The 14,038-nt window shown below is 45.0% G+C and overlaps 1 protein-coding gene across 2 annotated transcripts in view; it reads left to right on the forward strand.

Moving 5' to 3' along the window:
• The window catches only part of ARHGEF3 (Rho guanine nucleotide exchange factor 3), a 284,344-nt gene that overhangs the window by 117,850 nt on the left and 152,456 nt on the right, over positions 1–14,038 (forward strand). The window contains exon 1 of one of the 2 annotated variants that reach the window (XM_046674009.1): positions 3,036–3,164. The exons of the other annotated variant lie outside the window; for it this stretch is intronic. Within the exon in view, the coding sequence (XP_046529965.1) occupies positions 3,114–3,164 (51 nt within the window). The 5' untranslated portion in view covers positions 3,036–3,113. Of the gene's footprint in view, positions 1–3,035; positions 3,165–14,038 lie in introns of those variants that run through there. 2 annotated transcript variants of the gene reach the window in all.

Here is a 14,038-nt window from a genome sequence, read left to right on the forward strand (position 1 = left end):
GCCCCCCCCCCCCCCCCCCCCCCCCGCCTGCCCCACCATAGGACCTCTGAAGAGTGCCTTCTGCCCTACAGATATGTCAGAAGGATGCACCAGGCTGGTAGTACAGAGCTGACCCAGTGATGACCGGAGAATAAAATAAACGCTGCCAGGAATTTGCAAAAAGTGTGGAGGAGCCAAGAAATAGCTGAGCCTGGCAAATGCATTTTTTATGGGGCCAAAGTCTGGGAAGGCTTCTCAGAGCAAGAGACTCATGGGCAGAATTCTGAGGGGTGTTCTAGGCAGAAGAACTGACAAGGGCAACAGGAGGGAGGTGTGTGAACATGGATGCCTCTGGGAAATGGGATTGGGGTGGAGAAAAAAGCAGGGCCTTTGGGAAAACTCACTTTTTACACTTCTGTATGGTTTGATTGTATTACAATGACACTATGTTACTTTCAAAATTTAAAGATCAGTAGAAAAACGTGTTTGAATATTTGGTAGTATCCTAGATGCCACACAGGGCAAAGCCACATTCCTGTTCCTTTATAAGCTCCCATTATAAAGCTCAAGAAGGACTTGAACCCTGCAGGGCAGGAGGCTGTTACGGAAATTCTCCTCTGAGAGGCCTTCTGTGTGGACCGATTTCACTACTGGAGTTCTTGCTTCTGGTCAAAGCAGGGGCATCGGAGGAAATGGCCGTGCCCTGTTCTTTCCTTCCTGTTTGCAGCCTGCGCCCATTCTCCCCTGCCGGGGCGTCTGTCTGCTGGTTCTCCCTCCCTTCCTCCTCCTCCACTGCTACCTGCCCCAGAGCCCACTCAGGTTTCACCTCTTCCACGAAGTGCTGCAGCCCACGGGTTTCAGTTCTTCTTTGTCATTCACAGTCAGCAGCCGGAAGTTGGGCTTAATCATTCTAGGATTAGTTCATGTGAATGTACCCTCCCTCCCCCAGAAAAGAAGTGAACTCTAGCGCACCATGGCCATGTCACATTTCCTTTGGATCCTCACTGGGGTGATCCTGGCCTTGGCTGCTGGGGCTCCATGAAGTGGCTTTTTTGAAAATCCCAGGAGAGGAGTGGCTGGGCTTATGGGAGCCTCCGTTGGTCCACAGAGGATTGCCATTCTTCATTAGATGAGCTGCCACCAAAGCTGGCTAATCTCAGGGTGTTTACAGACCTATACAAATTCTGGACGCTTTTTATGTAGGAGGTTGGAGCAAGAGGCCTTTGTAGGAATGCCTTCTTTCCCCAGCCAACAGCCCCCACTTACCCCAGGCTTGCTTTGTGGGGAGTCAGGCTTTGGGAAAAAGGGAATCCTGAGGACAGGCTGCAACCCACCTTTTGTGGACACTGCTGTTTGATTTGACACACATTACTGAGCGTTTCCTGGGTGCCAGACCTGGCGGCTATCATATATGGGCCTTGAGGTCACCCAGATGTTTGCCTGAAAGGCCTGAGCCTTTTCACAGTGATTTCACTTCCTCTGCCTCCAAACAGATGGGACTCCTTCATGCTCCTTGAAGCAAGATGCAAGCCCATCAGAATAGTGCTCCTGACCTTTCAAAGCATTTGCTTTTCTTCCAAAACACCCTGTGGTTCTGCACCTCCCTGCTGTTGCCCTTGCCAGTTCTGCCACCTAGAACATCCCTCAGAATTCTGCCCATGAGCCTCTTGCTCTGAGAAGCCTTCCCAGACTGTGGCCCCATAAAAAATGCATTTGCCAGCTCAGTTATTTCTTGGCTCCTCCACACTTTTTGCAAATTCCTGGCAGTGTTTATTTTATTCTCCGGTCATCACTGGGTCATCTTTCTACTACCAGAGCCTGGTGCATCCTTCTGTAGTGTCTGCAGGGCAGAGAGCACTCTTCAGAGGCCCCATGGTAGGGGTCAGGCCACTGGCCTGAGAGAATGGGGAGAGCCTGAGTTCTTATGAGCTCTGAAATTGAGACTCAGATTGAAGCGTGTTGTTCAAATGAACCCTCTCTCTTTGCTGGGCCACCCACTCTACTCAAGGTTGAGACAGGCAAAAATTCTTAAAAATCTGTACATGTATAAGAAGGCCTCAGGAAACCCTGGGCTGAAACTTTGCAGCGAAAAGTTGCAATTAGAAAGGTTTTTGCAAATCAGATACCACCGCCTTAGAGAACTGAAAAATCAAAGTAAATCATTGAAAGCTACACTAGAGTCACGTCTCCTTGGGTGTGAGACCCATTGCCACTATACGAGGAGGGTGAGGGGATTGCTTTGTTTGCGGGAGGAGTAGAACAGGGCATAGTTTTCATCTGAAAGCTTGTGGTTTGCTGTGAAACAATCACCCAAGAAGTCTGGATTTTGTAAAAGGCAGAAGACTGGGGCCAGGTGTTCATTGTGGTGAGATCCCCAGTTCATAAAATGAGAAATGTCAGCCACGAGTTATTCCCAGAGTAACTCTGAGAAGAGCAGTGAGGCCTTTTGTCACCCATGTCAAAAGCTGAAAAGGAGCTTTCCAGAAGTAGCTATTTTGAAGGGGCCATGAAGAGAAGATTTGCCTAAGAAAAAAAGAAACGGATGGGTGTGGTGTTTACCACCACTCTCATTTATTGAGTTGCTGTGAAATTGGATTCACTGTGGCTTCTGTATCCCTGGCAGGGCTGCTGACTCTTGGGTGAATTTCAAGTGGGCTATTGATTCCTCTTTGAACACACGAAGTTCTCCTCCCAGTGTCCCTTCTCTACCCATTTCATCCCAACGTTTGGGTCTGCAAAGCTCCAGACTTGAGGCATGATGTCCTAGCAGCAAACCTTTTGGAGCTGTCAGAATGCCCAGCATGGCTTTAGGTGGGGACCCATTGAGCCTTGTTTGTTTCTTACAGGCTGGGGATTGTCAGCCAGAAACTGAGTTTCTAGTGTGCCTTTGAATGCCAGAAGGCAGAGTGCTCTGAAAAAGCAGCAGCAGCAGGCAAGGAAACTGCTGGAGGTGGGAGCTCTTGGCTGGTGTGGTTCTCAGCTTCTGACACTTGTAACTGATGGCCCCCTGTCACTTCCTGTCATGCAGCCCAAGTGGCGGGGAGGAGTTCCTTCAGGGAAACCATGCTCTGCTCTGCTCAGAGGATCCCGTCCGCAGGGCTCCACCACAGTTAAGGGCAGGGGACTCCGGGTGAATGAGGTCGGAGCGCCCCATGGTGTGGTGTTGCTTCTTTGTCCGTGCTCAGGTAAGCTCCCTGCTGCTGATCCAGGGATGGACCAGCTCCCAACTCCCACCCAAGCCTGCTGGGTGGTGCCAGGAGCTGAGTTGTGGGAGGGCACAGCTCTCTTTTCATCTCCCAAGAAACTGAACAGGGAGCTGCTGTTAAAAACACCTGGAATGATGGAGGCAGACTTCTGCCTCACTTTAGTATGAATCAGAAAAGAGCTGTGTGGTTGTGTTTAAGACCACAAACGGTTGTGCTTGGTGGAGATGGTGAGTGAAGTGGAGTGCCTGGCTGTCAGGGCGTCCGTCAGCATCTGTGATTGGAGGAGAACAAGGGGAGGGAGTCTTTCAGTTTTTGCTCTACGATGCTAGTATTTCAATTTTTATAAGAGAACTGTTTTCAGGTAATGGGAAGGAAAAGGGAGAAAGAAAGGAGGCATCTGCCTTGTTTTCTGTTTTTATCACAAAGTGCATTTCCGAGATCTTCTCTTCTTCTTTGTACTGGAAGATAGCAGGGCTCTGTTTTGGAAGTTCATTCTGCTTGGAGCAACTTTTTTTTGTAGGTTTCCTTGAAGTGATCCTGGTGTTTTGAATGTGTTCATCATTGGGAAGATGAAGTCAGATAATATTAGGGGAGACTCACACTCTCTGCCATTCTCATTAAGAGTGTTGGTGCCAGATTTGAGTTATTTCGGAAGGAGGGGCTGGAAGTGTTCTATTTCTAATGGGCTGAAGAAGGTTGGGAGCGCTGAAGCTTACTCTCTCTGTCTCTTTTATTTGCTTGTGTGTTTAGGGGTAGGTATTAAAGCTTTGGATAAACCAAAACTATTTTGTAAAGGAAATACCCATTGCTTTTTCTGTTTGTCTCATCAGAATTACGCTTCTGAAACTGACTTTTGTAATGCTAATTCCACCTCTTGTACATGACCATCACAGATATACATTTTTAATCTTTTCATGTGATTTGGGTGATTTCTCTTTCTTCTTTTCCTATCTCATTCACCTAACTGTTTGCTCACCTGATGAAGATTAATTTTTGAGCCTTTGAAGTATGGAAATTGATGACATTTAAAGTGATTTACTACATCTTGGTGACAGTTAATGTAACATTGATTAAAAATAATACAATAATGGCTAATTATAATTATATTAGATGCTTTTTTGTGTTACTAAGCGCTTTACTTGTACTAGCTTATGAAATTCTTGCAACACTGTAGGGGTTGGCTATTACTATCCCCATTTTGCAGATGGTAAAACAGAAGTTTAGGGAAGATAAATAATTTGCCTAAGGTCACTTAGCTGATTAGTAGTGGATTAGGCTTCAAGCTCAGGCAGAATAGATCCAGAAATATCATTCTTAGCCAGTAGGTGCTACATGATGATTCTAATGATGGGGCCCTTCCCACATCTCCTGTCACATGCAACATCTTCAGTAACATTTTGCTTTCCAGTCCTTTGGCTAGTCAGCCTGTTCTGGTGGATGTTTGCTGGGGTCCAATTCGCACCTCTGTAAGAGGCATCTATTATAAGTCACTGCCTTCTCTGGATTCAGTTTCCCCCCGTGTCAAATGGAGATGTCTCTAAACTCATTTTAGCTCTGATATGAACTTAAGATATGCAAATATCTTGCACAGACAGTCGAAAATTATTCTCATATCTTCCCTCTTTCAAAGTCAAATGATTTAATGAGTACTTTTAAGCACACGTTTCCCAAGAATATCAACTCGAACTCAAAATATAATTGGTTGGCTGGCTATTGGCCTTTATTCTGCTCTTGAAAGTGTTATTAAATTAATTTTCATTTCTTGGCTCTCAGAGTCTCCAGAGAAAGGTTCTGGAGGAATTGGGCCTGGGGTTGGGAGGGGCAGTTGGTAACTGGATGTGGAGGAGAAAAAGGGAGGGGAGAAACCCTTTAAAGAGTTCATAAATCCATCTTCTGAGATTTGGCCAAAGTGGTCCTGTGTCTGTGGAGGAGTGGTAGAGTGTAATGGTTAAGGGCTTGGGTTTTAGAACCAATTATATCTAGGTTTGAGTCCCAGCTGTGCCTCTTACTAAGTCATGCAATTGGTTTGTTGCCAAACCTCTCTGAATCTGTTTTCTCCTCTGTAAAATGGGGATAATAAATAGTGCCTACCTTGTAGGGTTGTCATTAGAAATAAATGAAATGGCTCATGGCAGTGCCTAGCACAGAGGCAGCACTTAGCAAACATGACCCCTGTCTCAGGCCTTATGACCATAGAATGTATTGGTGGCTACCAGAAAAACGAATCCTTAGTGTGTAAGGGCTTAGCAACAAGAGGGCTGTGAAACATCTTATATCCTGAAATCAACATGGCCTTGGTTTGATTTTGTGGAGGGAAGGAAGTAGCATCTTCCACGAAAGGTCAGTACTTCATTTTAAAGCCCTGATTCCAGCCATGTTTTTACAGCTTGCCCAGAATGCCAAGTGGGAGCCATGGAAGGGGAAGTTGATTCAAACTAGGTCCTAAAAAGGGCTCTCTTGATTGAACACTCAGAGGTATGACTCGGAGAGGGCAAGGTCAGGGTGGTGACCCCAAGTGTCCACCGGGACAGAAACAATGGGTGACTTTAGGACCTAAATATAAACTATGTGAATGTCACTTCGGGAAACCAGTTCCCAGTGCTGACCAGGGTGGGCAGGTCTTTTGGGAGGAGCTCAGGAACCAGCTCTTGTGTGCCAGCCCTTGCTGTCAACCCTCTTTTTCCGAATAACTTTGTCCATATTCTAGCTTCTCTGCATCACTTACGCATCTGCTTCTGTTTGGCAGCCTTGTTCATGTCCCCATCTCTTCCTTTCCAAGTCTTCCTTTGGTGTTCCCGATCTTTCTCCCTTGTTTCTTGCGTACCCTACCCAGCCCCTGTCAACCCCTCCAGGAATTCTCACCACAAGGCTCCTCGTGGAGCAGGGATGAGAGCACTGGGCTGGGAGTGAGGAGTTTGGTGTTCAAGTTCCTGGTTTTCCAGTTAACCGTGGGCAATGCTGAACTTCCCTGGGTACCAGGTTCTCCAGTAGAGACATCACTGTTAAGAGCCTGGATCCTGGAGGTTGACAGGCTGGGTTCAAATCTTCACTGCTACTTGACTTTGGGCAAGTTCCTTACCTCTATGGGCCTCAGTGACCTTACCTGCAAAATGGAGATGATGATAGTCTCTGCCTCAGGTACTATGAGCAGTTTATAAAATAAGATTTCTGTGAAACCCTTACAACAGTCCATCTTGTCAGTGCTCAAAAATGCTAGCTATGATGATGATTGTGATTTGTAGGAAAATGAGACTTAAAATGGATCAGTATTTCCTAAACTTTAGTTGTGTTTCCCAATCCATATATCACTTGTACTATTATTCTTCACTTACTGTTTTTCTTTAAATTGTCTAGTTTTGTTTTTGTTTTTTTTTTAACAGGCTCATCGAAAGCAGCAATAGTCCTTTATTTAGTCCTGAAATCACTAAACAGTATAATGTGTTTCCTAAAACACATTGTAATAAATACATCCCGGTCTGCTGCATATGGTCTGAAATGACATTGTGTCACCGCCAGGTCCACTTGTCACACTTTGGGGACTGCAGAACCAGTGGCTCTGAGCACCTGCAGCCTAGGTTGCTGCCTGGCAGTGATTTTGACAGTGTTTCTCCCACTAGAATGAACAGTTAGCCCTTCCTTTCATTCATCGGGCGCTGCCTGAGGACCAGTTTTGTGCCTGACTCTGTGCCAGGTGTCAAGATGGCCAAAATATGGGTCTTTGTGGCCCCTGCTGTCTTCTTTGATTAGGACGTTATCAGCCCAGAGAAAATGGGGTAGAGAGAGCCACAAAATAACCCAATTGCTGAAATCCCACCTTAATGGGAAAGCCCACAGGGCCACTCTCTGCCTGAAATGTCTGAATGTATGTAAAGGAGACTGTCTCAGTCAGCTTTTGCTGAGTGACCACCTGAGACTCAGTGGCTAACAATAACAAGGATGTATTCTTATGCTTACTGGTGTGTAGATTGCTGGGGTGGTCCATCCCACATGGGTCCATTAGCCATCCACCTGTGTATTCTCCTCTGGAGGTCAGAAAGTTCCAGAGGATCAAGCAGAAGTACACGATGTCTGTTAAGGCTTAGGCTCAAAATGGGTACACTGCCCCGTCCACCCATATTCCATTGGTCAGGGCAAGTCACAGTATCAAGCCATGGAGGTCAAGAGAAGGCATAAAAGCTTGCTGAAGAATAAATTAATCTACCACAGAGATCATCACCATTTACTCACGCAACCTACAGTCACATGTCAGTTAATGACAGGGGTACCTTCTGAGAAATGCGTCCTTAGGCGATTATGTCATTGTGTGAACATCATAGAGTATACTTACACAAACCTGTAGGGTATAGCCTACCACACACCGAGGCTGTATGGTCTAGCCTATTGCTCCTGGGCTACAAACCTGCACGGCATATTACTGTACTGAATACGATTGTATTCACACAGGCGATTGTAACACAGTGGTAAGTATTTGGGCATCTAAACAGAAAAGGTATAGTAAAAATATGATATAAAAGATAAAAATGGTACACCAGTGTAAGGCACTTACTATGAACAGAGCTTGCAGGACTGGAAGTTGCTCTGGGTGAGTCAGAGAGTGAGTAGTGATTGAATGTGGAGCCTAGGACATTACTGTACACTACTGTAGACTTTAGAAACACTCTACACTTAGGCTACAGGAAATTTATTTAAAAAATTTTCTTTCTTCAATAATAAATTAACCTTAACTTACTGCAACTGTTTTACTTTATAAACTTTTTAATTTTTTTAACTTTTTGACTCTTTTGTAATAACACTTCGCTTAAGGCACAAACACACTGTACAGCTGTACAAAAATATTTTCTTTATATCCTTATTCTGTAAGCTTTTTTCTATTTTTTAAAATTTTTTATTTTTTTACTTTTTAAACTTTTTTCTTAAAAACTGAGACACAAACACACACATTAGCCTAGGCCTACATGGGGTCAGGATCATCAGTGTCACTGTCTTCCACCTCCATATCTTGTCTCACTGGAAGGTCTTCACGGGCAATAACACACATGGAGCTGTCATCTCCTGTGATAACACTGTCTTCTTCTGGAACACCTCCTGCAGGACCTGCCTGAGGCTCTTCTTGAGGTGTCACTCTTTTCAGAAATTTTCAGCTCCATTGTAATCTTAGGAGACCACCATCATGTATGCAGTTTGCTGTTGACCGAAATGTCATTGTGCAGTGCTTAACTGTGCATTTATTGAGTGCCTACTGTGTGGAGCACTCTGCCATGTTGGAGGAGGATAAATGTAGTAACGATAAATGATGAAGATGACGAGAACACCTAACGCAAGGCCTGACATATATTAGGTTCTAAATAAATACGTGATGAATGAATATCTACTGGTGCTGAAGTGCTGGCCTGCAATGAGTGTTTCACCTGGCTTATCACGTTTTGTCCTCCCACCCCCGCCTGTTGGGCAGGTCCACTCCTCCCAGGTCAGACAAGTGCGATACTGTCTTGGCCTGTCAAATGCTTATAATCTTCTGATGTGAGGAAGGGGAGAGTTGGTGAAGGCCCAGCAGCAGGAGGAAGCCATGCACAGAGATCATCCCTGATGTGGCAGGGAGAGACTCGGGTTCAAATCCCTTGTGTTTTTATTCCCATGTACACTTTGTCCTCTGTCTTGGGTGCCAACTCCTCAAGCACCCACCACGTACTCAGAATTTCCCATGGTACCTAGCCCATCGTAGTTTCCCAAAAGCGCTAGCCCTCTGCTTTCTTGAGGTCACGTGCATCTTTGAATGTTCGCTTCAGAAACCTGCACAGACTTGTGAACATTTCTGTGCAGGCCATGGCCCCAGGTGAAGAACTCCACTATAATTCTTCAATCCATCCCCTCCCCCTTCTTTCCCCTTCCTTCTCTTAAGAACTTCATCCAGTGGAAGAGAGGATTTCCCATATTTGTATGCCAGTGTCAGGCTCAGGGTCTGATTCATACTAATTGCCTAATGAGTGTTTTTTAAATGAGTGGGAGAATGGGGATGAAGGTGTTGGTGAGATCTCGTTTGCACGTGCATAGGGTCACAGAACTTTCAGACTGGATAAGCTAGGAAAGCTCATATAATCCAACTCCTTTATTTTATAGATGAGAAAACTGAGACCCAGAGAGGTTAGTTCACTTGCCTAAAGACTCACAGCTATAATAATAATAAAATTAATATTTCCCTCCAGGCAGATGACTTATGCTCAGATACAGTTAGGTCTCATTCCGTTAATACCTCAGTTAGAAAACAGTTTCTGATTTATCAATTTGATGCCTCATGTTGCAAAACTAAGTTTTCTTGACCTTCATATCCAAAGCCAAAGACGTGAGTGACAGAGGCATACATGCCATGTCTCAACTGTAGAACCATTGTGGTGTAAGCTCTTTAAGGCAGAGCCCTTGTCGCCTCTTTCTCTGGATCTCTCCTTTCCACTGGTCCCTCAGTCCTTGCCCAGAGCTGTGTGCCGGGACTGCTGAGAATGCAGGAAGGTTGCGGCTGAGACGGGGATATTCGTCAAGCCAGGGGGCCAGGTCAAGCCAGGGGTGGCAGGCGGCTTACGGTCGGTGCAGGGCAGCAGTTTGTTCCTGCGGAGTCCTGGAAATCTTGTTTGGAGCCATTCTTCTATTCTTAGTTGGGAGGGCACTTTGTTCTCTGGCGCATTGTTTTAACAGCCACCAGGAAATCGGTCCCTGCTCGAGGTCAGCGATGCCACTGGTTCCTGCCTGTGGCCGCCCAGGTGGGAAGTGCACTGGTTTGTTTCAGGGCCGATCTTCTGTCATCAGGATCGCCGCCACCCTTTCTCCTTTTGTTGCCCACCCTGTCTGCCTGGGGCGGGGAAGGGGGGGAGGTAAAAGACATTCCAATGAGTCTGTTTTTCTTCATAACAATAGTAAGTCCATTTATTTCTCTGTACAAAGAAAAATGCTAAAATCCAGGTCTCAACTGAGCACTGTGCCCTGTGGCGCACTGTTGTCCGATGGAAACAGAATGCGAGCCATGTGTATAATTTTAAATTTCCCAGTAGCCACATTAAAAGAGACAAAAAGAAACAGGTTAAATTAATTTTAATGATTTATTGAACCCAGTATATCCAAATATTAGCATTTCAACATGTAATCAATATGAAAATTATTAAGGAGACATTTTACATTCTTTTTTTCCATACGAAATCCTCGAAATCCAGCGTGTATTATACACTTCGAGCACATCTCAGTTCAACTAGCCACACGCTAGTGCTCAGCACCCACACGCGGCTCGTGGTAGCCATTGCACAGGGTAGGTCTAGAGCAGCCTGTCCAATAGAAGGTTTTTATGATGATGGTAGTGTTTCCTGTCTGTGCCATCTCCCATGGAGGCCAGTAGCCAGAGATGGCTGCTGAGCACTCGAAATGTGGCTAGTGCGCCTGAGGAGCTGAGTTTTAAATTTTATTTAATTTTAATTAGTTAAAATTTACATTTAAACTGCCACACGTATCTAGTGACTACTGTATCGGACGGTGCAACGCTAGAGGTTTGGTCGTATTGGAGAAATATCAATTTAAACTTGACCAAGTTATCATTCTTGATCTCCCACACTGGCAGAGATTAAAAAGTTGGATAACAGTCTTCGGTGAGAGTAACAGGATCTTTCATGCATGGCCAGTGGGAGGATAAATTAGAATGGCCTTTATGGAGGACAATTTGGCAATGTTTATCAAAATTACAAATATACATTTCCTTTGGTCCAGCACTTCCCTTCCAGAATATTAATTAATGCTGCAGTGTCTCTCATGCGTGTGGACTGGTTTATGTAGAAGGATATTTGCTGCAGCCAAAGATTGGAAACCACATACCTAGCCAGTCAATAGGGGACTAGATAAATAATTTATGGTACATTCTAAAAATGTAATTTGCCCTATTAAAAAACTGGGGACAATTTTTATTTGATGGTGTGGAAGGCTGTCCAAGATAGAATGTTAAGCAAGTGTAGAGCAGTGCATATAGTATGATGCCATTTGGGTAAAAGTAGTGATTTGCTTGCTTATGTCTAGAGCAGCTCTGGAAGAAGGTAGGAACTGATCACAGTGGTTGCCTCTTGGGAGAGGAAAGGATGGCTGGGGTGGGAAAGAAGTCTGCTTATCATTGCACAGTATACCTTTTTGGAGTTTAATCCCATACACTTGAATTATCTATGCAAAAAATAAATGTCTAAAAGATAAAAAGAGGAAACTTTAAGGGAAGGGTAAATCAGGGAAGGCTTCCTAGAGGAGGTGACCTTTGGATTGAATTGTAAAAGATGCATAGGAATCCTTCCGGCAGGAGGAAGACTGAGGCTCAGAGGCATGAACAAGCAGGACAGGTTTAGGTATCCTTGTGTACCTAGCAGTAGGCAGTGTACTCAGTATACAAAATAGGGCAGTAATAAAGTTTGCATAGGCACCAGACTGGCCAAATGGGGAGAGTTTTGTGAGCAGAGTTTGGATTTAACTCTCTGAGCCATAGGCAGCATTGACAGTTTGAAGGAAGTGGGAAATGATATGGTTCTATTTGTGCAAAAGACAACTTTTGGCAGAACTGAGGACGATTTGAAACAGTGGTTCTCAAGGTGCAACCCAAGGACCCTTAGAGGTTCCTGAGACCTAGAAACTCACTATGTAACTACAAAACAGATTTTCTTCCTATGTGTCAACCAAAATAGCCATCCCAGTGGACTAACTGCAGAAGCAGCTATGTGGATCCAGCTGTCTTGTATGCAGCCAGACATTAGTGTGGCAAAAGTATGAAACAGTGCTGCACTTCTCACTGCATTTTTTATTTTGGAAAATATAGTTAACTTTCCCTTAAAATATGGTAATGAGGTTGATAAGTAATCCACTGGTCTGGAAGCAAGGAGGCCCTGTGTGCTTGTGATTCTGGTTGGATCAAAATAAACTATAGAGAAACAGGGTTATCCAAACGGGAGTCAGACAGGAGCATGAACCTGCAGTGCCGGGGCTGACGTGCATCTGTGTATCTGAGTGCAACGGAACAGTCCGGACAGGTGTGTGTCAAAGAGGGAGCTTGATTGATGGATCGGTTTTGACTGACAAGAATGTTGGTCCATGTCCTATACTCTATTTCTGCACTAATAGATATTTCTATTTCCACTCCTTTGCTGTTATGAACATCCTGAACATCCATGTACAGATCTCTAAGTGCCCACCTACGTGCAAGAATTACTCTAGAATATCTCCCTAAAAGTGGAATGCTGGGCAGGAAGACATGCACATCTTCAGCTTAACTGGACGCTGTCAAGTTGCTCTCCAATCTGTGACTCTCCCTCCAGCCTTGTACAAGAGTCCCCATTTCTCCAACCCTTAGTATTGTCAGACTTTTTAATTTTGCCAATTCAATGGGTGCAAAATGGCACCTGGCTGTTTTAACCCCTCTCCCACCATCACTCCTACTCCCGTCTCCTACCTTGGAGTATAAGATACTAAACTCTGAGTTGTAGACAGTTTTTTCAGGAAGAATCTTTGCCTCAAGGAAACGTGTGTGTGTGTGTGTTTGTGTGTGTGTCTGTGTGTATCAACAAGGTTCTGATTCTGGCTCCCTGGTTGACAAAGAAGTAAAAAAATCAGAGCACTGCTCTTTATTTTAGATAAAAATTGCCCAGTCAGCTGTTCTTGATCCTGCAGTGTTTGCTGTGATTTGGGGTCAGCTGGGTCCTTAATGAAGGAGAAGAAATCAGGCCTGTCTGCATTGCCTGATCTGGGCTGATGTTTGAGATAAGACCCAGTCTGAGGCATTAAGTGGAGACCTGAGGCTTTGGGCAAACACGTGCATGTGAGTGTGAGTTGCCTGCTCTGGACTGGTCCCAGATGCTCACCCGGTCAGGCCTCCCTGTGGGCCTGAGGCCAGGGCCGGCTTCTCCAGCCTGAGAGCTGTGCAGGCACACAGGGTTCTCCCTGCCTTCAGAAAGGCTGTGTGTGTGGTTTAATACTCTGCTGTACTCTCTTGAAAAGTGATAATTTTTGGACAAGGAGCCCCATTTTGCTCTTGGTCCTACAAACAATAGAGCCAGTGCTGCCTGAAGCAGCTTTGTGTCTCTCAGATAAAAAAGGCTGAGGGCAGAGGGTGCAGCACTGTTCTCCTCACTCAGTGCAGGGCCTGCCCCTCACCGTGAGCCCCAGAGCTTTTTTGTGTGAAGAATTCATTTCCTCATTTCATGCATTTCTTTTTTACCTCTCTCTCTCTATAAACATATATGTCTATACACATGCACACACACACACACACACACACATATAAATATACATACATGCTGTCAGTCCTCATTGTTCACGAATTCTGTATTTGCTTACTTGCTAAAATTTGTTTGTAACCCCAAAATCAATACCCACAGCACTTTCACAGTCGTTCACGGACATGAATAGAGCTGCCAAAAATTTGAGTCGCTTGACGTGCACGTTCCCAGCTGAACAAAGCAACACTCTGCCTCCTTGTTCCGGCCTCACGTTGTAAACAAGCGTCTTTTTCGTGGTGTATTTAGTACCATGTTTTTCACATTTTTGTGCTCTTTGTTGGCAATTTCACTGTTTAAAATGCCCCCCAGTGTGGTGATGAAGTATTTTCTAGTGCTCCTAAGCACAAGAAGGCTGCAGCGGGCCTTACGGAGACAGTGCATGTGTTAGATGAGCTTCCTTCAGGCATGGATTACAGTGCTGTTGGCTGTGGGCTCAGTGTTAATGAATCAAGAGTATACGTTAAATAAACACACAGAAAACAAGGTGATGTCTTGATTGGTTGACAAAAGTATTGTGACCAGAGGCTCATAGGAACTTAGCCCTGTCTTACCTCTGCGAGTAGTGGTTCAGTA

The sequence above is a fragment of the Equus quagga genome, chromosome 1 (assembly GCF_021613505.1).
Source record: "Equus quagga isolate Etosha38 chromosome 1, UCLA_HA_Equagga_1.0, whole genome shotgun sequence".
Taxonomy (NCBI): Eukaryota; Metazoa; Chordata; class Mammalia; order Perissodactyla; family Equidae; genus Equus; species Equus quagga.